Here is a 24,277-nt window from a genome sequence, read left to right as displayed (position 1 = left end):
TATCAGCCTGTCGGCTTCATGTGTCCAGGGAAATTCACTTTAGAAACTAATCAGCTTGATTTACTGTCTTTCCTATTCTGATCTTCACTTCTCACTCAATTTCTTTACTCTTTTACTTAAGCATTCTAGAATGACTCTAAAGGTTCAGGTATCACATTAACAATTCTAAGATGAAGAATCTCTGTCCCTGCACTTCCACGGTAAATATCTTCACGCTCGTCCTAAGACTTCCGACCACTCCCCCCTATTTATTTTATCTATTGGAGCACCTCTCTCTAAGGACTGGTTTCAGACCCACTTTTATACTGACCTTAACAGCTGCAGTCTACCTCCTTCTCTTCGTAATGGACTTTCCTACAGCTACAACCGTGGAACTTCTAGGCCAGCATTCAAGCTAAGGGGGAGACTGTGTTCTTCTGCATTCGATTCTTATATAAGACCAATTCTAAAATCATCCTTGAAGCTCAGCAAGCTCTCCAGTAATGGTTCAGGTAAATTCCTATGCAACTACTGGTGGTGGTTTATTAAAATAAAAAAAATAAAAAATGTATGTGGCCCTGCGGCCTTGTCTCTGTGGTCTAACAGACCGTGTGGCCCGGCGGCCTTGTCTCTGTGGTCTATCAGGCCGTGTGGCCCTGCGGCCTTGTCTCTGTGGCCCTGCGGCCTTGTCTCTGTGGCCCTGCGGCCTTGTCTCTGTGGCCCTGCGGCCTTGTCTTTGTGGCCCTGCGGCCTTGTCTCTGTGGTCTAACAGACCACGCAGCCCTGCGGTCTTGTCTCTGTGGTCTAGCAGACCGTGTGGCCCGGCGGCCTTGTCTCTGTGGTCTAGCAGACCGTGTGGCCCGGCGGCCTTGTCTTTGTGGCCCTGCGGCCTTGTCTCTGTGGTCTAGCAGACCGTGTGGCCCTGCGGCCTTGTCTCTGTGGCCCTGCAGCCTTGTCTCTGTGGTCTAACAGGCCGTGTGGCCCTGCAGCCTCGTCTCTGTGGTCTAGCAGACCGTGTGGCCCGGCGGCCTTGTCTTTGTGGCCCTGCGGCCTTGTCTCTGTGGTCTAGCAGACCGTGTGGCCCTGCGGCCTTGTCTCTGTGGCCCTGCAGCCTTGTCTCTGTGGTCTAACAGGCCGTGTGGCCCTGCAGCCTCGTCTCTGTGGTCTAACAGACCCTGTGGCCCGGCGGCCTCGTCTCTGTGGTCTATCAGGCCGTGTGGCCCTGCGGCCTTGTCTCTGTGGCCCTGCGGCCTTGTCTCTGTGGTCTATCAGGCCTTGTGGCCCTGCGGCCTTGTCTCTGTGGTCTACCAGACCGTGTGGCCTGGCGGCCTTCTCTCTGTGGTCTAGCAGACCGTGTGGCCCGGCGGCCTTCTCTCTGTGGTCTAGCAGACCGTGTGGCCCGGCGGCCTTGTCTCTGTGGTCTATCAGACCGTGTGGCCCGGCGGCCTTGTCTCTGTGATCTATCAGGCCGTGTGGCCCTGCGGCCTTGTCTCTGTGGCCCTGCGGCCTTGTCTCTGTGGCCCTGCGGCCTTGTCTCTGTGGTCTAACAGACCGCGCGGCCCTGCGGCCTTGTTTCCGTGGTCTAGCAGACCGTGCGGCCCTGCGGCCTTGTCTCTGTGGCCCTGCGGCCTTGTCTCTGTGGTTTATACGTGTTTCATTAAAAAAATTAAAAAATAAAAATACATCAGCAGGCGGTGTTCCATGTTCATGCTTAACATGTTAACTCTTGTTTTTCTTCTTTGTAGGAACTCCAGGATACAAGACCGGTGGGTCTATTTTATTTACCATTTTTGGGGGATAGGATAGGCTCCGTCCAGGTGGAAGCATTCTTCCACTTATTTTTGGGGGTCGGCTGCGCCTCTGCCTTCGTCTTCAGGCAGGATATGCAGAGTCCGGACCCTCAGATTGCGAGCTACGGACGGGGCCTATGCCAATATACTTTATCGTTTGCTGGGTTGTTAATAAATTGATTATTGTCACAGTATTTAATCTCCCGAGTCTTTCTGGCAGAAATGGAAGCTTTAGCATAAGTTCTGCCGGGAAGACTTAATTGTCATGTCACTTTAATTTTATCTATCCAATCACATGCTAAATACCTGGGTATAAAAGATCGGTACTTACGCATGTCTGAGTTCGCAGATGCTGACGCTCCAATTCACCGCCATCCTCCCCACCACCTCCAAGTTAAATCCTTCCCTACATCCACCCCACCACCACCAGGATGGTCCCTTCCATACCTCACGGGGGTCGGCTGCGCCTCTGCCTTCATCTTCAGGCAGGATATGCAGAGTCCGGACCCTCAGATTGCGAGCTACGGACGGGGCCTATGCCAATATACTTTATCGCTTGCTGGGTTGTTAATAAATGGATTATTGTCACAGTATTTAATCTCCCGAGTCTTTCTGGCAGAAATTGTATATCCTGCACTTGCTGCTATTGCACTTCTGGTTAGACCTAAACTGCATTTCGTTGCCTTGTACCTGTACTTGTGTAATGACAATAAAGTTGAATCTAATCTAATATTGTCCTGTTTATTATCATGAAGCTGTCATGAATGAATCTGTCATGAATAAAGCCCTGTAGAAATAAAGGTGTCTTGACTATGAACACTGTATTCTGTACCTATGACTGCTCTGCAGAGCAAAGCTTCTGGTGTTGGGCCAGTGGGGCGGTCAGCATGTGGACAGGGATGTGTCTTGTGTTGGCAGATGAGCTAACACTGTTCCAGACAGAGACATTCTTGCAGAGAACATATCAATTCATAAATTAAACAAATAAAATCCATTAATATTTGACAAATGATTAAAAATGATTTATTTTACTTACTAAAGGGTTAGTTCACCCAAAAATGAAAATGACCCCATGATTTACTTCCCCTCAACTCATCCTAGGTGTGAATGATTTTCTTCTTTCAGACGAACACAATCAGAGTTATATTAATAAATGACCTGGCTCTTCCAAGCTTTATAATGGCAGTGAATGGCAGCCCAAAATTTGAAGCCAAAAAAGCACATCCATCCATTATAACCGTCCTCCACACGGCTCTGGTGGGCTAACCCCCTTGAGTCGGCTCGCTTTTTTTCTTATCAGTGCCAAAGAGACTCAAATAAGCTACGTTTATTCTGTTTGCATCTGTGAATATGAAACGCAAAAAGACAAGACAAGACAAGATTTATTTGGCCTGTTTTCGTTTTGTATAAATTGTATCTTAATTTTAATCAATGTTTTTAATATAGTTGCTTCTTATTTTATAAGAAGTCAATATAACAGACAATAGCCTTAGCGCACGCGTCTCATAAATGAACTGAAGATGGAAATGATATTTGAGTATTAATTGCCTTTTTTATAGTGAATTTCTTTTGTATAAATTCTATCTTAATTTTAATCAATGTTTTTAATATATTTGATATAATATAATAGACTGGTATAATAAATATATTAGTATATTTGATACCAATATAGCAGACAATAGCCTTAGCGCTGGCTCATGCATTTCACGTGTTTCTGACTGAAGCTGGAAATTATATTTGAGTATTGTGTGTATTTGATCGTTTACAAATGATTCAGAAAATATTTGCCATTGAAATGAGTGAGCCAATGTTCAGTGTCACAATATTACTGATTGTTTAGCTCTTCTTTCAAAAACATTTCTGATTGAAATCTTGTTTCTGTTTTTGGCAGATAATTTAGCTTGCTTTAAGTAAAATCTTTAAGTAAAAAACATTTAGATTTAGATTTTTTATTTTATTTTACTGTTACTGTACTTATCTAGTAAACCTAAAATCTAGTAGGCCTACCTGAAGCTCATTTATTATGCAGCTCATTATTATGCAGCTCATTATTATGCAGCTCATTATTATGCAGGTCTTTTGTTTCTCAGGAGTGATCACATTATTATTCATGTACATACATGTTGCTCACATGTTGTGGTAGCCAGTTTGTGCTGAATACAGTGTAATGACACTTTTGCCATTAATGTGTTTATAAGCAACTGAAAAATACACAAATGTCAGAGCATGTCAAAACTTCTAAAGGGCCCCGAAACAGCTCAGACTCCTGGGGTTAATAAAGGCCTTCTGGAGTCAATCAATGGGTTTGTGTAAGAAAAATGTCCATATTTAACAGGTTATAAAGTAAATTGTATAGCTTCTGCTGGACTGCCTTCCGTATTCGACTTCTGAAGAAAGCATAACTGGCGCGACGATGATGCCGGACGTAACGTTAGCGTTTTAAACTGAGAGAAGTGTCACACTTTCTGTGTGAGTTGAAGACAGAAGGCGGTCCACCGTAAGCTAGACATCTTACTTTATAATGTATTAAATATCAATATGTTTCTTACACAAACCCATCGTGTATAGCTTCAGACAGCCTTTTATTAACCCCTGGAGCCGTGTGGAGCCCTTTTATAATGGATGGATGCACTTTTTTTGGTCTTCAAATTTTGAGGGGGTTTATCATGTAAGCATGAGGAAACAGCTCAACTATAAACCGGATCTAGACCAAACGCGATTAACTGTCTTCATTTAGCAAACAACATCCTTTCCATCTATTGCTCATTTCACTTCATTGCACTCGAGTTTCATCTCACACTCACTACTCCAAAGACTGAGCTCTTGGCCCAAAATGCTACTGTGAAAGTCTGAACTATTCAGTGTTTCCCTTGCAACTGAATGGCTGTGTGTGTTGTGTGTTTGCTGACTGTCTGCTGATTTGTTGCTCACTATTTGTTGAGGGTTAAACTTTATACACATGGCTCATTGAAACATGGAAGTCTCTGGTCCCTCAATGTCTGTTCTGAAAGCAGGTTTTACGGGATGTCACGAGGCTCAGTGCAAATAGTCCATGACTGTGTGTTCTGGGTTGTTCAACTCTGGTCCTCGAGGTCCACTGTCCTAAATCAGCCCTTGTGAAATCGCACACAGTCACATGGCTCATGGAGCGCTCAACACCTCTAGCGCTGTGTCAATACATTTGAATGGCTGAAGCGAATACACAACAGCTTCACTATACAGGAATTTGCAGAAATATTTAGTAAACAGTACAGAATAGTGTGCATTGATTATTACGTCATTTACAGTATCATGGAGATGCAACATTGTTAGATTAATGTTAATGTTTTTCTTGTATTTAGCCCTCAGGTATTTCTTACTAATTGCTCACATTCACACTCATTGGTGGTCATTGGTGACCATACACCTTAACTATTTTTATATTTTAGCTCAATAATATTTATTGATTGTGCAATAAGTATGTTCTAATATTTGTAATATTTATATTACAATTAGTGTAGTAATTAAGGTTAAAATAGAGAATTGCAATGCAAAGAGGAAAATTAGAGTCATTTTGTGGATGGAAAAAAAATGTATGGCTCTGTAATAAATATACATGTAGTCTAGTTGCTCAAAAAAGTATTGCAGATCATAACTGCTTATACTTATTTGTGAAATTTTAAAATGTTAATAATAGTGATTTGTAATGAATGCAAGCAAATATAATGCACAGTAGGCTATATACATTCGAAAACGATATTTGTGCACATCACCCCCCCCCCCAAAACTCTCACTCCAACCTGAATTTAAAAGTTGGCAACCCTGGATATCCAGGCCAGAAAGCATTTAAAGGTCTAAGGGCATTGACTCAGGCCACTGGCCACCTCCCCTCTCCAATCTTTCCCAACATTTCCCAACATCGCATGTTTTCATGAGGCATTCCCTCAGTAGCAGGACTATAAACATCACTACAGATTTCTGATCAACTTCAGACTCACCATATCAAGAACAGAGACTCCAGGTAAGATGTGATTGTATGCAGTGTCAGTGTTATTGTGTTGGAGGAAAGGTTGAGCAAAGCTTCACAGCAAATCAATCTACATGTTCACTAAAAGGAAAAGTTAAGTTTTTCAGAGGATAGATGTAAGAAGTGAAGAAACTGGAGAGAATAGAAAGTGCAAGGTTATATTTAACCATGGGCGTCACTGGGCCCTTTTTAGGGGGGCTTCACCCCCTAAAAAAAATTGTGATTAACCTTTCAAACATATGGTAGGGAAACTGGCCGGTTTGTCCCGTCTTTTAATCTGTGTTAATCAGCGAGTTCTTCAATCCGCTGTGGCGGCGAGCAGAGCACACGTCAGAAGCAGAGGTGTGTGTGTTGATCTGAGCTCTCATTAGTCTGTCACCGCTCATCAATGTCAAAATATTTGAGAAAACCAATCAATGACACAAATATTCAGGCAAATTAATAAACTTTTGTCTAATTTCGCCATTTTGATTTGAAATAGGCCTATAATGTAATTTATAATTTAATTAACAAACAAGAAATATTAACAAATTAATATTAGTAATAAATGTGTGCATATTGTAAATGTAATAATTCCATGTGTAGCTCTCAGTAAATAAAAAAGCTCAGTTTTTTTCTGCCTGTATTGGACATAAGATTAGTAATGAATGTGGGCATATTGTGAATTAATTTAATAAATTGAGTTAGGCTACCCAGCTTTCCTGTTGGCCTTCAGTAAATTAACATGTCTACAAAAATGATTCATAAAACATATAAATATCAGTTAAACATATGTTTACTTTCTTCACTGACAAAAATGGTAAAACTTTCAGTCATATATGCCCACTGACATGGTTTTCAAGCAATTGTTATCAAATTTTTGGCGTTCAGAACATCTTAAAATGCACATGCAGATCATAGAAATCAAAATGTTCTCGAGGGGTCATGCCCCTCAAACCCCCCTAACTTCACGTTTGGGATCTCATTGATTATAAACCTGCCTACATTGTATGATTAAGGGATGTACAATATGTTCAATATGGTCATGCAGAATGAGGCATTCATATTTGCTTTATAGGTATAAGTAATAATACACAGCCAATATCCTAATATGCATACTAATAAGCTACTAGTTAATAGTGAGAATTGGATCCTAAACTAAAGTCTTACCAATTTTTTTTTTCATATACTCACTGGGGGCTGATCCCCCCTAAAATGAAAATCCTAGAAACTCCCCTGTATTTAACTATTATATTATATTTTAACTATTATATTAGTGTGTGTGACCCGGGCTGGCAGAATGAGTTGTAATGCTAATTATGAGCACCTGGCAAAACAAGTGGAAAATGTCAATTTTGGTCGAATTTGAGGTTTTCACTAAATTAATTTGTTAACCCTTGTCTAGCGATCCCAATGCTCCAAATAGTAATTAAAGTCTCTGTATTTGTGTGTTTTCTGAGAGGTCTACCTTCCTGAATCTTGGGGAAAGAACAATATCTGATGTGCAGCATGATATCTGAGCGTTACAGTGGGTTAGGGTCAGTGTTCACTAATGCCAACACGTAATGATTTAGAAGTTTTGCCAACGTAAGCGAGACCGCATGGACAGCGTATAAGATAAATCACATGTGTGGATGAGCAAGTAATCGTCCCATGTATCAAAATATTCCCACCAGTGTGTGGATGACTGAAAGATTTACATTAGTGTGTAAAAGTACACTGGGCACAGTTACCACAGCGATAATTACCAGAAGGAAGAGTCGGGATGCCAGTTTTCACTTTGACGTTTGAAGACCAAACGAGGACCTTCTTTAAATACACTAGAAAAATATGGATCACTAGAAATAAAATGCCAATGCCTGTGTAAAGCTTTACAGAATTCCCCACCCAATGCTGAGTATTTGACAGCATTTAGGGCCATCCTTAACATGTCAAGTCAAGTTTTCCTGTAGCTCAAACAGTAGAGCATGGTGCTCGCAACGCCAAGGTCATGGGTTCGATTCCCAGGCAAAGAAAGAATTGACAAAAATGTAAAAGGTGTATTTTGAATGCAATGTAAGTCGCTTTGGATAAAAGCGTCTGCCAAATGCATAAATGTAAGTACCCTTCTTTTATATAGCGCTTTTGCAACACAGATGCTTCAAAGCAGCTTTACAGTGATGATAGGAAATTCATTTTGTTTTTGAAGAAAAATTGTAATTCATTTCTGTTGTTGATTTTTTTTTTGTTGATGATTCGTCAAGATGGCGGCACTTATGATGTCCCTGAAGCAGCCGAGCTGGATCTGCTGTGCATGTTTATGGTTGACAACCCTAGCTGTGGTGAATGCACAGGTAAGTGCACTCCTTCAGACAAAATGTGGACGTTTAAACAGATGTATTTCATGAGATTAAGGATAAAAAAATCTTTGTATATGATTTTATGAACCATTCTTCCAAAAATAGGTTTTAAATGAAGACACCAAAGGAAATACAAAATATTCAGGTAAGACTGAAATGTTACAAAATGTGAATGTGCTATGAACAATATCACAGGGACAGATTTAAAATCATTAGAAGGACAGATTGTCTCAGGTTACGTATGTAACCCGCTTCCCTAAGAGGAGAGCGAGACGCTGTGTCATGGTATTGATACTATGGGAATGCCTGCTGCAGAACCGGTGTCTGAAGCATGTGTGCCAAAAAACACACCAATTCTGACCTGAATTCAATGATTTGGAGGGGTGTCCCAACACTTTTGTTCTAGCACTGCCCAAATCAAACCCAACTGTGTGAGGTTTTTTAATCAGTTTGCTGTCTTGTACACATATCGAAGTATGACTGAAACGACGTTATCTGAGCTGTTTTCTTGGTTGTGTTTGTAAAGAAATGCGCACTAAGCTGCTGTGGCGCCGTACAAACACATCCAGTGTGAATACTCTCGCACGTCTGCAGCTGCAATGACAGTGTAGTTACGCTGATGTTAAGCTGTGTGAAACAGCCGGGAAAGATAACAGCTCATAGATTCCAATCTCTTAACTGAGGATGTTGACACAGTTTTAAATTCCTGCACAAGAAAATTGTATGACCAGCTATCCGATTGTACTTCAAGTCTTCTTCCCTTCACTGCATGAATCGCCGTAGCAAGAGAAGGTCTTCCTTCAGACAATTAGAATCTGGGTATTTTGTGCCCATTTATGGTCTCTGTGACACGTCACACTATGTCACCAGACCCCAATCACTTCATGGCCACAGGTGTATAAATCAAGCACTAGGCATGCAGACGCTTCTGCAAACATTTGTGAAAAAATGGGTCTCTCTCAGGAGCTTGGCATCCAGCACCTGTGGAGCTTGAATAGTGAGGGTGATACATAGGGGACGATGGGTTGACTCCTTGTAGGCGAACATGTCCACTTCCGTTTGACTGTGCCTCTGCCATATGGACTCCAACACCTGTGGGTGGAGTTGTCATTCCCCGGGCCCTCGTCTCGACAGGGTATCTGCTCCCATATTTGCATGCCCCAGAATGTAAATTGCCCTCTGGGAGAGCAGTTTGGTTTCTGCCCAGAGCAGGAGTAGGGCCTGAATAGGGGGTGCAAACACAGTCCGCTCTGGGGATTGATGTAAGAGACTCTATTGTAAGTTGCTTTGGATAAGAGCATGTGTTGAATTTGTAAATGTAAATCTAGCATTTTATATGATTTTATATATTCTGACTGGAAAGTTGAAAGTTTGATTCTGTAATTGTCTATTCTCTTTGCATCTTTATTTTATAATGGATTTCTTCAGCTCTCCGTGTTTTCACTGTTATACTGTAAGCGGCGCTATTACACATCTTCTGAAAGAGTACAGAATCTCCTGATCAAAACACAGGTGAAGAAGAAGCAGACAAGCGATATCAAGTCAAGTCAAGTCAACTTTATTTATATAGCGCTTTTTACAATGCAGATTGTTTCAAAGCAGCTTCACAGTGTTAGACAGGAAAATAATGAATTTGATTCGGCCATACAGCCGCTCCGGAGAAAACGGTGATGTCATCAGCTCAGTTCAATTATCATACAGTGACAATGTGGGCATTAGATTGCTTTGGATCAGTAATTTAGTTTATATGGTTAATTTAGTTTACTAATTCGTTTTATTTGGATATTTAGTTGAGAAAATGTTTAGTTGATATCATATGTAATCACATGTATTATGTAAAATAATGCGATCATCAACATTAAACATCATATAAATCAAAACTGCCTAGTGTTACTGAGTGAAATATCACCCCAGGACGAGCTAAAGGACTGTGAAACTCTGGTGATGGACTCCATCTACTCCATCTGTGTTTTGATTGGTCATTGTTCTGAATCCCATCTGGATGTAGTCTTTGACAAAAACGTGTTTTTCTCAGCTTTTTGCTCAAAATGTTGATTTTCTTTTTATTAAACTTACCCGTATTAAAGTGTTGATAAAAAAGGAATGCATGAAACTAGAATAAAACATTTTATAAGCATTGGGTCAGTTCTTTCTTTTGATAAATTGCATGTTCAAATATTCATACAACAAAATATTCTGGGGGTCAAAATCCTTTGTGTAAATTGTAAAAAATGCTGGTGATGGCTGGCAACTTTAAAGGGTCATGAAACCCCCCTGCTGCAGCAGTGTTTTCCAGAAATGTTTTCAGAAATGAAGATGGACAGACTTTTCCCGTTTTAATTAGTTAAGTGTGTAAGCACGGAACAAAATTTGCCTCAGAATATTTAAAAATAAAAACCATCAAATAAATGTAGAAATGCAATGTAATAACAGTAAAATAATAATAAATATACTTCATATCCTTGAAATTATTTAAACAAAAAACATTCACAACAGAGATGTTCTGTAAAGAAAAACTATTGTGCTAAAAATATAGACTGGATTACTAATATTACAATACTATAATACTACTATATATAACATTAAGTGAAGATCTTGGGTGTGACCCCAGACTAGTACACACCCAAGATTTTCACTTAAATGTTATATTTGCATGTATGTAATTGTTCCCCACATAACTAGATTTTTTTTGCAGTGAGGGAGAACAAGCCTGCATTACAATATGCATACTAACCATCCTAAATAGTATGTAAGATTAGTAATCCAGTCTATATTATATAGACACAATAGTTTAGCACAATAGTTTTTTTACAGAACATCTCTTTATTCTCATAATTTCAAGGATATGAAGTATATTTATTATTATTTTACTGTTATTACATTGCGTTTCTACATTCATTTGATGGTTTTTATTTTTAAATATTCAGAGGCAAATTGTGTTCCGTGCTTACACACTTAACTAATTAAAAAGGGAAAAGTCTGTCCATCTTCATTTCTGAAAACGTGTAACATTAGAAAGAAACCCTAGATTGGTCACATTCAAATTCTATTAATTACATAACATGAAGATCAGTAAGAAGTTAGAACTACCATTTAATTGAGGTGTAGGAAACACTGGGACATGCCATCATGTAACAATACGTTCCCTTTCAGTCGTCACATTCGACGTACGTTGGAACTGACCGACGAATTGGGATCTGATGTCAGAGACCAATCTACTTTGAGTGTGTTAAAAACGAGCCAATGGAGATTGGCATGCGATCCACGCATTCCATGCTCCGCCCCGCAGTGCGGGTATAAAAAAGGAAGTGGAATGCTAGATCATTGCTTTTCTACTTCGGAGCCGAACAGTGAATGTTTCCTGTTTCTACGAAGAGTGTAAACGACGAGTCTCGTGAGAGGAATGACTGCTGCTTCCAGTGCGGGTGTGACGGCGCGTCTCAGTGGGTGGCCGCTTCAACAGAGATCAAAGAGTTGGTTCGCTGGGCGTTTCCGTTTTTGAGTGCACACACAGGCTTGCACCTTTGTACTGTGTGGTTCCGCAGTCATCTCCCTGAGTGCTTCAGCACATAAAAAGAGCAGTTTTCCTTTCTAAAAGAGCAACACGGTTTGACCCTGCGTCTTTTTCAAGATGTCATTCAAACCGTGTGTTTCTGGATGCGGTTGTTTCCTGTCCTCATTTGACGGCCACGATCTCTCTCACATATAAACATGTGAGATTGCGTTCGTGGGTGATCCATGCTCTCTCAGGAGAGCATGGTCACGTCGACGCGTTGTTCGTCTCAAGCCTTTCTCGTAAGGGCTTGAGCGTTCAGCGCGCCGTGTGCCGTCGGGCGTCAGCTGACAGCGGGGGTTACCACGGCAACCCAGCGCGTCTCTCAGCGCTAGAGATGCGCGGTCGAGACTTTGAAACCTCAAACGGGGTTGAGTCCCTTTGCCTATTCCCTGATCTAGTTTCTTTTCTTGCAAAAGCCAGAAAAGGGCTACTTTGGCTAATAAGCCTTGGTGACCTGAGGATTACAGTGGTGCTTCCCCACCGGGTACATCTCCGTGGGCCCCCACTCCTCTATCGCATCACAAGCATGCTGCTTGTGTTTGTGGGTGGTTCATGTTCTCTCATGAGGACATGACCACGTCGGTGCGGTGTTCGTCTTGCCTTTTCATAGAGCTTGAACGTTCAGCGCACCGTGTGCCGTCGAGTTTGACGGCCACGTTCACTGTCTTACAGGCCTGCTGGTAGCCTACAGATGGGATTGCTGGTCCTTTTAAAAAAACAAGGGGACCTAGTGTTTCATTTGGGGCTCTGGCAGAGGACAGATGTCAATTGCTGCATCGGAGAAAGGGCTGTTATGCGCTGGAAATGATGATGCTGAGTTTCCCACTATAATAGTGTGTGCTCTTGCTGAATCCGATTCAGAGTTGACAGCCATGCTTTCCCGGTTGGCTGAGACCTAGTGCAACGTGTAAATCGCCTTGCCTACCCCCGTGCCTTTATCCCCAGATGGGCATTGGAAAAATTAGCAGTATGGAACTATTTGGTGTCAAAATATGGAACACCAAAAGGGCCAAAATCTGTATACATTTTTCCCTCTCTCACTACCCTCTGTCCTGCATGCACGAGGGTAGTCCCGACCCAGGGGTTATGCAGGAACTGTGTGCGGCGGTGGACCTCGCTCTCCGGGCGACGGAAGTCACCGCACGCTCCCTGGGTCAGGCGATGTCCACACTAGTGGTCCAGGAACCTGGGGCTAAACCTGGCAGATATGCGTGAGTCCGACTAAGTTCGGTTCCTCAACGCCCCTGTTTGTCAGGCTGGCCTCTTTGGCGACGCCGTCGAGAACTCTGCCCAGCAGTTCTCGATGGCCCAGAAGCAGACAGAGGCGGTTTAAAAAAAAACAAAAAAACATCCTAATTCGAAAAAGGCGCCTCTTCCTGCTTGTCGCCGAGGGCACCCCCCCTGCGTCCGCCTCCACCCCTGCGAAACCCAGGCAGCAGCCTCCATCTGGGAAGCAGGGTGCCGGACGTAAGGGAGGCGCCCAACCCACTCAGGGCTTTGCTAGTCTACAAGCAAGCGTAAGGGCAAGCGGCCCTGAGACGGGCAGCCCAGGGAGAACAGATGGGCTGGAGCGAAGGCTGTCTCCCTCCACCCTCAAAGTGTATGTCGCAGCAATAGCGGCGTATCACGATGCAGTTGAAGGTAAGTCCTTGGGGAAGCACAACCTAATATGTGTATTCTTCCACGGTACCTGCTACCCTACTTGGCTAGCCCCGTGTCTTTCCCTTGACAGAGCCCACTCTGTCGTCTCTGGGCGTGTTCTTTCCCCCCTGGAACCAGGCTGGAACCACCCCAGAGGGTGCCACTGAAAGACGTGGCTCCGCAGCGTACCATCTCCCTAGACGGGCACGCTTCCCAGCGTTATCCAATAGTCACACTGGGTGGGTCTTGCAGAAACAGCAGTGACTGACCTCCCTGCTTGGAGCCCTGACTTCCGTACCATCTAAGACGGTCCAGTGCGCTCAAGACGGTCCAGTGCTCTCGGTTACGTATGTAACCCTCGGAGGGATTGGAGACGTACGTCCCGTCGCCAGGTGCTGCGCTTCACTAGGGGGCTTGACACACTTGAAGTAGATTGCGCTTTAACACACTTGAAGTAGATTGGTCTCTGAGATCAGAACCCAATTCGTCGGTCAGTTCCGACGTACGTCTCCGTTCCCTCCTTCAGGGAACGAGGGTTACATACGTAACCGAGACGTTTTTATATTAATTTAGTAAAAAAAAAAAAAAAAGATTAGGAGATCACGTGTGGGAGACTTGTGATGATACTTGTGGTTGTTAAGCCAGCCAATCAGAATTTAGCAGTCTCGTCTCTGATTGGCTGGAATTAAGGCATATTGCAACGTTGGGTTGGGTTGAGCAAGCGAGCCGTCGTAGTCTAGAGAGCAATCAGAGAAACATTGCACATGTGAAAGAACATCTGCGCACATCCAAATAAACGTATTTTAAATGCAAAATAGATTTTCGTTCGCTCTAAATATTTTATTAATTGCGAGACGAACATTTCTCCGCAAAACTCAGTTCATGTGCGTGCAAAATGCCCTTTTGCGCGCTCATAATATGATCTTGCGCGTGCAAAAATGTGGTAGAAACGTAAGCCCATACCCCTCGGCTGTTCCACCGCAGATTATCGGTCTTTACCCACACGAAAGTAATCCAGGGAGCACCTTCACAACATGCTGAAAACAACACCTCACTTTCCTCCTTGACTTTTCCGCACGCTGCTTCCAAAACTTCCCCACCATGCCTCAACAATAATGATGGAAGACAAACCTGACAGAAGTGACTGTCTCATGCATAAAACTAAATTATATTTTATGCATACTACAGCGCAGTGATTGGATTGAATGAGCTTCATGAATATATGTGGAGAATCGCTCCAAACAGTCGACATCAGCATGTTTGACCAGCCCATACTTGGGCCGGAAAGTACACACTGACGTCAGCTTCTGTGACGTTGCTCCGACTCAGCTTTTCAAACCGGAAGACAGATATCGCTCTGAAAAATGCAAAAATAACTATTTTTCACATATGAATAACATTAATGAGTACCTTTAGTGTTTTCAATGATGTGCAGCCTATACATATCTGTTTATATCTCAAAAAAAGTGTTTTGGGGTTTCATGACCCTTTAAAAAGAAATGCTGGAGTTAAACATTATTCACTATCACCAGATGTAATTGTGTTCATATATGTCATAAATATATATAAATATGAATTTTTATTTGTTATTTACTGCAGCCTTAACATCAAAGCCCATTGAAGTGGCGGCTCTAGGAAGACCTCTGTTTCCTGGGATGCTGTATGACCTCCGCACGGATTCCTTCATTCCAGGTGCTTTACCAACCTAAAATAAATAAATAAAAGTTTATTTTCCCCTCTTCACCAAATATTGCATCACTAGTGCTTGTGTGACAACACGATAAAACCTGCATGATTCTTCAACAGTGCATTGCGTCCTCATTCGTGACTGTTAAAGCCATTTCTCATTTCAGGTGTTACTCTGTGGGATAAGAAGTCACTGAGGGAAGATTTGGACACCCGTCCACAGTCCAAGACAGATTTGAAGTTCAGTAGCTCTGACTCTCTCTCTAGTAAGGCCAGTCTAATGGATGTAAGTGCTTCCCTGAAGGCCAGCTTCTTAGGAGGGCTGGTGGAGGTGGGAGGATCTGCCAAGTATCTGTGTGACACCAAATCCTCAAACCAACAGTCCAGAGTAACAATGTCTTACAGTGAAACCTCCAGATACGAACAGCTCACTAGGACTCAGCTTGGCCAGATCACCTACCCTCAGGTGTTTGACCAGAAAACTGCAACTCATGTGGTCACGGCTGTACTGTACGGAGCTCAGGCCTTCATGGTGTTTGATCGGACATTTTCAGAAGAGGAAAACAAGCAGGAGATTGAGGGAGAACTGAATATCATGGTCAAGAAGATCCCTCAATTTTCTATTGAGGGAAAAGGAGCTATAAATATGACAGATGGTGATAAGCAAAAGGCTGAGAGCATTGCTTGCACATTTCATGGTGACGTCCGTCTTGAGCAGAGCCTCACCACTTACATGGAGGCCATGGAGGTGTACAAGAAGCTCCCTGCTATCCTGAAGGAGAATCCACAGAATGCAGTTCCAATAAGAGTCTGGCTCTATCCTCTTTCTCTACTGGATTCAAAAGCAGCTCAGCTGGAGAGAGAAATCACCACACGTCTGGTTTCCAACACTGAAGATATAATGGAGGAGCTGGGAAAAGTAGAGAGGACATGCAACGACCTCTCCAGAAAAACACTGGTGAATGCTTTCAGTGATATCAAAGAGAGGCTGCATTCATTTCAGAGCTCATTTAGCATTTACAAGACAATGCTCTTGAAAGCAGTGGCCAGGGTCTTGCCTGCTATACGAGGAGGAGAGATGGAGGAGAAGTCACTGGAAGATGTCCTGAAGATCCACATCAGCTCCCCTTTTAAAGCTGACAGGATTAACCAGTGGTTAGATGGTGCACAGACTGAACTCAACCTCTTGAGTTCTCACATGAAGATGCTGGAGGGAATCAAACCTGAAGACTCAGACCGTCTCAACACCATCCTCCGTGATCCTAATATTGATGTTGTGGTGTGCTTGACCTTCACATCTCTGAAGTATGAAGACTCGTATCTTTCAACCCTGAAGGAGTTTCTGAAATCTGACAAGTTTAAAGAGCTAGATGGGGAACAAAGCATGGTTTCTGTGGCATCTGTCAGAAAGTGGTTCAACGATCCTGCTGTCCTCTCAAAGATGAGAGAGACCTTATCTCTTTTCAGAAGTTTTTCAGAGGCTAATAAAGATGAAAAGAGTTACAGATTCATTATTTCTGCCATCTGCGATCCATCCAGCCCAGGCTCCTCCATCCGTCTGTATGAAAAAGGGCAGCTGACAGACACACAGTTCCAGCCCGTGTCGAAGCCTCCCCCTCCAGAAGTGAAGGAGGTCCTGGAGCGCAGTGTGTCCCTGAAACTGCAGAAGTCCCCGACTGGAGAAACTGTGCAGTACAGAGTGGAGTACCAGCAGCTGAACGAGGAACAGTGGCATGTCAAAGACACACCTGATGAAGACTTTACTCTGACTGGATTGGAGTCTGGACAGCAGTACTTGATCCGCTACAGGATAGTGGGTAAAGTGGGAGTGAGTGAAGCCAGTGACACTATCGGCCCCATACCGTCTTCAGGTGAGTGCCATATGCACATTTCCTTTGCATTAATCTTTATCTTTAAAAAAATAATAATAATTTGCTTCACTCACTCAATGTTTGTATTGACAACCATATTTCCTGACAGGTGTGGATATTAATAATTATAGGGTACAATATTAATGTAACAGTTTGTAAAGCGTTTCCCAATTGACTGTATATATGAACGTATTATTTGCCTTGTTCATGTTGTCACAAAATGTGTTTGATGTCAGATGTAGGCTGCTGTACTACTGTGGAGATCATGGGCAGATGGAACAAACACTTCTCTGTATGAAAACCAAAATGACAGTTAAAAATATAGCTAACATAAAAATAAATGGCTCATAATTAAAACAAAATCACACAAACAAACAAATAATCAACTTAGAACACAAAAACTGTTAAGCCCACTATCATGGCATTTCTGCAGAAAGACCTCAGTCATCCCTGAAAACGACATGATTGATTAATATAAATAATATCTTTAACAAATGCAAAACTCATCATTTATATTCTTTAATAATAATAATAATTAATTATTTATAATAAATGCAAAGCATACAGAAGTTCATTGTGAATACAGTTCTAGCAGGTCCAGTTGTCTCCAGCAGGGGGTGTGTGTGCTCGGGGTGTTGGGCAATGCCCCTGTGTCAGCAGATGCTCTGTCCTGTTGGATAGTCGGGTCATGCTTGTGCAATCCTGTAAACATAAGAGCAGTTCTCAGTAAAACCGACTCATTCCTCTCTCCACGTGTTTTTTGTAAAGGGGAGCGCGGGCACGACCTGACGCGGGTTAGTTGCAACACGCATGGTTTAACCCTTTCCACACATGCCAGGATGACCAAACTTAGTGTGTTTACTAGTTGCCACATCAACATTATTTAGAGAGAAAAAAAATGCGTCAAAATGTAAAAATCTTTGGAAGATATCACTGAACATGTATTTAACCATAGCAAAAGTACATTTCTTACTTCAGTTTATTTTTCATCTCTGTTTTTTGTGTTTGTTTAAAATAAGACAAATCTGATATGATATTAATCTTATATCTGTTATATTATATCTGAACATTTGAGAAAGTTCTTTAATGCTGATGTAACAGCAGAAGACACGAGCCGTGGGTTAAAGCCCAGTTGTGCAGGGGGGGCATGTGGTCTCACTGAGCCCTATTAGAACTACGGTATTATATTCTATCCCTTTATGAAGAAACCATGAGAAAAGGGTGAATAATGACTGAGAGTCAATGTTATTATTAATGATTCATTATTATGATGTTTTTAGCTCTGCTGTTTAGCTGTATTTAGCCATGTGTTTGTTGTCAAACTCAAAAATCAGTATATTTTTAATGATTAAAAAATGCCATTATTTTAATTTATAAAGTTAATCATTGTATTTTATTGACAAAATATTTTAGTTTGTCTTGGTATTTTTTTGATTATATCAGGTATCATTTTAAGCTGCCATTTGCTCATGTTACAATCTGCCCCTCACACGTTACACTGTACCCCACCTATGGGGCATGTTGTCACAATTCACTTCCATTCTTTCGGGGTAAATCAAGAAAAAAGTATACACTGTATTAATCAAACAAAACCACATAATTGTACTAGACATGTGGGGAATGTGAGAAAGAAATAAATACTCTGAACCCCAAGTGAATTTACACAAACTGAGAAAAAGCGTTAGGTTGTGCCCGCTCTCCCGTACTGAACCCTTCCCTTCTCAGTCTAGGGGATTGAGGAGGAGGAACAAGACACTAAAATCACTAAAAGATCATAAATAAACATGCAGGAATCTCTTTTCCACTATCCCAGCTCTGTTAACTTTTACACTTGTTATTTCCAGAAAAATGTTTCCACAGCTTTTTACAAACACTATAAAAGAAAAAGAAACGGAAGAACCAAGAATATATTGAACAAGTGTTTTATGAAAGGGTTAACAAAAACCAGTAAATAAATAAAGATAGCAAACTTACATAGATAACCAAATCGTCAGGAGAGGGCAAGGCCAAAATAACAAACAAAACTAACCCTTCCTAAAGAGCTTTAAACAAAATAAATTCTCTAACAAAAGAAACCAAAAGTAATAACAGTTATCATACCTAAAAATAATAAACAGGAGAAAGGTTTAGGAGTGGGTAAACCCAAATAAATGTCTAATGGCACATCATTGTGATCACAGCACAGATTCACAATATCCAAAGTTAAAGCCAGGATGAGTCTGGGACAGCAGAAGGGGGACTCCTCCTGAGCTTCTCCTCACTGCTGCTTTATATCCGTTACACTGAAGCCACGCTCCCGCTAGTCAAGATCTGCTGCGGACGCTTAGCAGCGCCACATGACCGAGGGTGCGTCTCAATCAGCTCTAGCTCAGGGCACTGATCAGGACAGAAGTCAATGGGCTGATCCCTGATCAGTGCCCTGACTACTGAGCTAGAGCTGATTGAGAGAGAAAAAGAGGGGAGAAAAACATCATTACAATATTCAATAGCAATTACATCACGGGACGTAACAGTACAGAGTTACCACACACCATATTCTCTCAAGTCAAGTCAAGTCAACTTTATTTATATAGCGCTTTTAACAATGTAGATTGTTTCAAAGCAGCTTTACAGTGTTAAACAGGAAAATAATGCAGCATAATTTTATTAAGCTGTATAGCCATTTGATGTCATCAGTTCATTTCAATTTCCATACGGTGACAGTGTGGGCTTTAGATCAGTAATTAGATCAGTAATTTAGTTTATATGGTTAATTTAGTTTATTAATTAGATTTATTTCGATATTTAGTTGAAAAATATAGTGTCCCCAACTGAGCCAATAGTTTCTGTTGCAACATCGAGTTCTTCTATGCTATCTGGGATGCTGAGGAGATGATACTGATGAGGAAGATTATTTAAAAAGCAATCTTTAGTAGCGGCAGTGATTGTCCTGCCATTTTTGAAGCGAGGGGGCGGCTTTGCAACCTTAGCTAAATTAAGTATACAAGATACTAAGTAATGATCGGAGATGTCATCGCTCTGCTGCAGAATTTCAACGGTATCAACATTTATTCCATGTGACAATATTAGGTCTAAAGTATGATTATGGCGATGAGTGGGTCCTGACACGTGTTGCCTAACTCCAATAGAGTTTAGTGTGTCTTTAAATGCTAATCCCAATACGTCTTTTTCGTTGTCTACATGGATATTAAAATCACCAACAATTAGTACTTTATCTACGGCCAGTACTAATTCTGATAGAAAGTCAGCAAATTCTTTGATAAAGTCTGTATTGTGCCCTGGTGGCCTGTATACAGTAGCTAACACCAATGTTGAACGGGTTTTGTCATGTACACTACATAGCATTACATAAAGCACCAAAACTTCTAAGGAATTTTATCTGAAACTAGACTACTGAGTAATACTGAAGATATTATTATAAATTACAGCAACCCCTCCCCCTTTACCTTTCAGATGCGGCTCATGTTTATAACAATAATCTTGGGGGGTGGACTCATTTAAAGTAATGTAGTCGTCAGGTTTTAGCCAGGTTTCTGTCAAACACAGCACATCTAGATTATTATTTTTAATAATATCATTAACAATAAGTGCTTTTGGGGAAAGGGATCAAATATTCAGCAACCCAAGCTTTATCAATTGTTCATCTGTATTATATCTGTTGTTTATTTGTTGGACATGAATTAAATTTTTACTGTTGAATGGTTTTGATGTTTTTTTGTATTTACTAATTCGGGGAACAGACACAGTCTCTATATGATAATATCTCGGTGAAAGAGTCTCTATGTGCTGGGATTTATCTTCTCTGTGGTCAGTTTTGGGTTATTGGCTTAAAGCACGTTTCGCCTTTTCAAGTCTATCGGCTAAATACAGTATCTGACATTAAATGCCCATACTCTGTGACTTTAATAGACACTATTCATAACAATGCATTTGTGAACATTGAGGACATAATATTAGCTATCACATAATACAGTTAAATGGGAAATATTTTGCAAAACAGTTACACATTTATTAATATATTTCCAAAATGAAAAAGATAAAGGTGCAGTGTGTAGTATTTATGAGGATCTATTGACAGAAATGCAATATAATATGCAGAACTATGTTTTCAGTGGTGTATAAAGACCTTACATGCATGTTTTTATTACCTTAGAATGAGCCGTTTCTATCCACACACACGCCGGTCCACTGTGTCCCAGACTGTTCTGCCCCTATTCAGTCTAGGGTTAAAGGAACTTGTAACAGAATAAGATTGGTGTGATGTCCATCTCCATGTTGAGAGGACGCTGGTGTGTATGTCGCCGCTTCTCATCTCTGACCTAACCAATGTTTTTGTGGATGTTATGCTCTACAAACAACCTAAACACGTTGGCCATCCAGACATCATTGTCATCAGTGTCAGGATCATAATTTCTGTTTTGCTCGATTCTGTTGCGTTTGTCACGGCTGTCTAACGCTGCTTATCGCCGCTGCAAACTTTTACCGCCACTACACCAATAACTCATTAGATGACGACACTGAAGTCGCTGTGTACTGAAGTACAGTGACTTACCGTGTAACTGAAACTGCTATCCAAAAACGTTTTTCCTTCGCTGTGCTGTGGTCTTTCTGGCCTCCTCCTCCTGTTAACGTTATGGAATTAGCAAACTGCGCAAGGATGCTAGCAACTGCGTGCTGCCCCTTGGCCATGACTCTCATCAAATACACTGCAGTGGAACTCATGAGTCTTAGCTCAAATGCATCTCCGAGTTGCCTTGAGGTGATAAAATCTCTCCACCTCCTGCGTCGCTCCCCCTTTGTTCATAGGGCTGCCCGTCATAAGTTTGTCTACTCTCACGAAACTTTGTCTGTCCCAGCTGTTTGGTGCCATGCTTCACGCTGGCGACGTCATCGATGCAAACCACCCCCTCACAAGTTAATCTTCGATCCTTGGTCTGTGTGGACACTGTCACCTCTGCAACTGCACTTACCAGGACAACATCATTCATGCTGCTTAACATTCGCTCATTAAATAACAAAGCCCTCCTTATCCATGACCTCATCTCAGAAAAATCACTGGATTTTGTGTGTCTTACTGAGACATGGCAGAACCAGCATGAGTTCATAACTCTCAATCAAGCCACTCCCCCAGGTTATGGATATATCCAGAAGCCTTGCAGCCTTGGCCGTGGTGGCGGGCTTGCTGTTATCCATCGTACTGACATCTTAATCAAAGAGATCCCAGTGAATACTACCTCCTTTGAATGCCTTCACTTCATGTTGACTGGGTCCGCACAGCTACAGGTTGCTCTAATCTACCGCCCCCCCAAAGCCTCTGCCTGCTTCATATCTGAACTGCACTGAACTGCTTTCCACTGTTTGCCCGAAATCACTGTCTACTATCCTGCTGGGTGATTTTAACATTCATGTGGATTCCAGTAATTGTTCTCTTGCTACTGATTTTCTATCACTGCTGGACTGCTTCAGTTTTACTCAACATGTACAGGGCCCCACGCATGACAAAGGGCACACCCTGGACCTGGTGTGCTGTGCTGGCACAACCCCCTCCCACCTGCAGTGCACTGACCTAGCTGTCTCTGACCACCACGCCATCCTATTCTTGGTCCCTGTGCCTCTCCCAAAGCAGTGCACCAAACGGCACATCACTTTCAGGAACATCAAGCGGGTGTGTACCTCCACGTTATCTGACTTCCTAGCGACCCACCTCGCCACCCACCACCCTTACCAAACAGTGGATGACATGGTGGAACACTACAACCGTGTCCTCTCGCTCAGCCTGGACTTTGTAGCTCCTCTTACCACGCGATACGTGTCTTTCTCTCGTCCTGCTCCCTGGTTCACCCCTGAGCTCCGCAAGATGAAGACCACAGGACGTAGGCTTGAGAGACGATACAGAAGATCTGGCCTCACTGTCCACTGGAAGCATTTAAAGACCACGTCACGAACTACAAAGGAGCCCTTTCCCAGGCAAAAACAAGATATTTCTCCACACTAATCAGTAACCAACAAAAACACCCCAAAATGCTCTTCTCCACCATCAACCGTCTTCTTTACCCTCCTGCAGTGTTAATTTTGACAGCATATTTTGATTTAGTTTTAGTCATAGTCTTTTGACTAAAATGCCATTTAGTTTTAGTCATATTTTAGTCACCTGAATTGTTTTTAGTTTTAGTCTAGTTTTAGTCGACTAAATATCATAAGATTTTAGTCGACTAAATATCATAAGATTTTAGTCGACTAAATATCATAAGATTTTAGTCGACTAAATATCATAAGATTTTAGTCGACTAAATCTACAGTAGAGTTAGTCTCCTAAAATCTAATGAGTTTAGTTAAATTGTAATACATTAAGCATAACCGACGGTCACTTGAACTGACATTTTGACATCATTTTGTTTTTGACATTAAAAATTCACAAAAGAGAGCTCAATTCACTTTTTTGTTTGTTTTTAAAAACATCTATATAGTTTGTATCTAAAACAGAAAAATGTTGTATTTCTGTTTTAGTTAGTAGCCTATATCATTTTAAGCTAAAGATTCAAATAACTTTTTTATTTATTTTTTTAATTTCAGTTAACATTTATTTAATTTTAAGTGACGAAGATTTTTTTTAAATGGTTTTAGTGAACTATTATAACCCTGATACTTTATTTAATATGTGTTAAATACTGGTCTTTCCTCCTGACTATGAATTAAATGGGAATTAAACTAAATACAGTTTATTGTGTAAGCAAAAACGAATATATAATGCTTGACTTTTAATGATAAACAAGCTGGAAATACACATTGACTCTTATTTTGAAATGTCTGAGCCTCTATTGTAGTTGTAGGAGCTCATTCAAGTTCAGATGAGGAGATCAAATATGCTACAACCGTCTAAAACGTATTACTATATAAACATCGTAAAGTAAACATTGTCATTATTCATCAGCATTAGTTCATAAACAATTGCCTGGCATAAATGTGTGTTATTCATTGATTGTGAGCCGCTCTGGAGCTGGATTGGGGATGCGTGAGTGAGCCTGTAGAAGCGCAACAGCGCCGTGTTCTCCAGCGGTTAGATCAGCACGTTCAAATCAAATGTGCGCGGACATCAGTTCTGACTGGATCTCTTCCCTAATCGTCCCTCCCTAACATTTTCGTCTCGTTTTTATTCGTTGACGAAAATGACAGTTGATTTTCGTTATAGTTTTAGTCATCTAACACTAGTTTTTATTTAGTTATCGTCTCGTTTTCGTCAGTGAAAAAAGGTCGTTGACGAAAATTATGACGAAAATTATTCGTCAACGAAATTAACACTGCCCTCCTGATGCTGCTAAACCCTCAGATGCAGCTGACCTTTGCTCCAGGTTCCTGGATTTCTTCCAACAGAAAGTGGACACCATCCACTGGCAGCTCCAGTCTCCGGGGCTCTCTCCCTGCCCCACGCT

At 41.6% G+C, this 24,277-nt stretch overlaps 1 protein-coding gene across 2 annotated transcripts in view; it reads left to right on the top strand.

The window, feature by feature from the left end:
* Positions 1-5,585: 5,585 nt before the first annotated feature.
* Positions 5,586-24,277, top strand: part of LOC307127841 (stonustoxin subunit alpha-like) — a 26,063-nt gene continuing 7,371 nt past the window's right edge. The window contains exons 1-5 of one of the 2 annotated variants that reach the window (XM_079819306.1): positions 5,586-5,769; positions 7,998-8,087; positions 8,199-8,238; positions 14,890-14,982; positions 15,144-16,847. In XM_079819306.1, coding sequence (XP_079675432.1) covers positions 7,998-8,087; positions 8,199-8,238; positions 14,890-14,982; positions 15,144-16,847 — 1,927 coding nt within the window. In that variant the 5' untranslated portion in view covers positions 5,586-5,769. The remainder of the gene's footprint in view (positions 5,770-7,997; positions 8,088-8,198; positions 8,239-14,889; positions 14,983-15,143; positions 16,848-24,277) is intronic. The other variant, XM_079819307.1, reaches the window with a different exon arrangement.

Source organism: Gobio gobio (assembly GCF_949357685.1).
Source record: "Gobio gobio genome assembly, chromosome: 6".
Classification (NCBI taxonomy): Eukaryota; Metazoa; Chordata; class Actinopteri; order Cypriniformes; family Gobionidae; genus Gobio; species Gobio gobio.
This window is presented reverse-complemented; position numbering and strand designations above follow the sequence as displayed.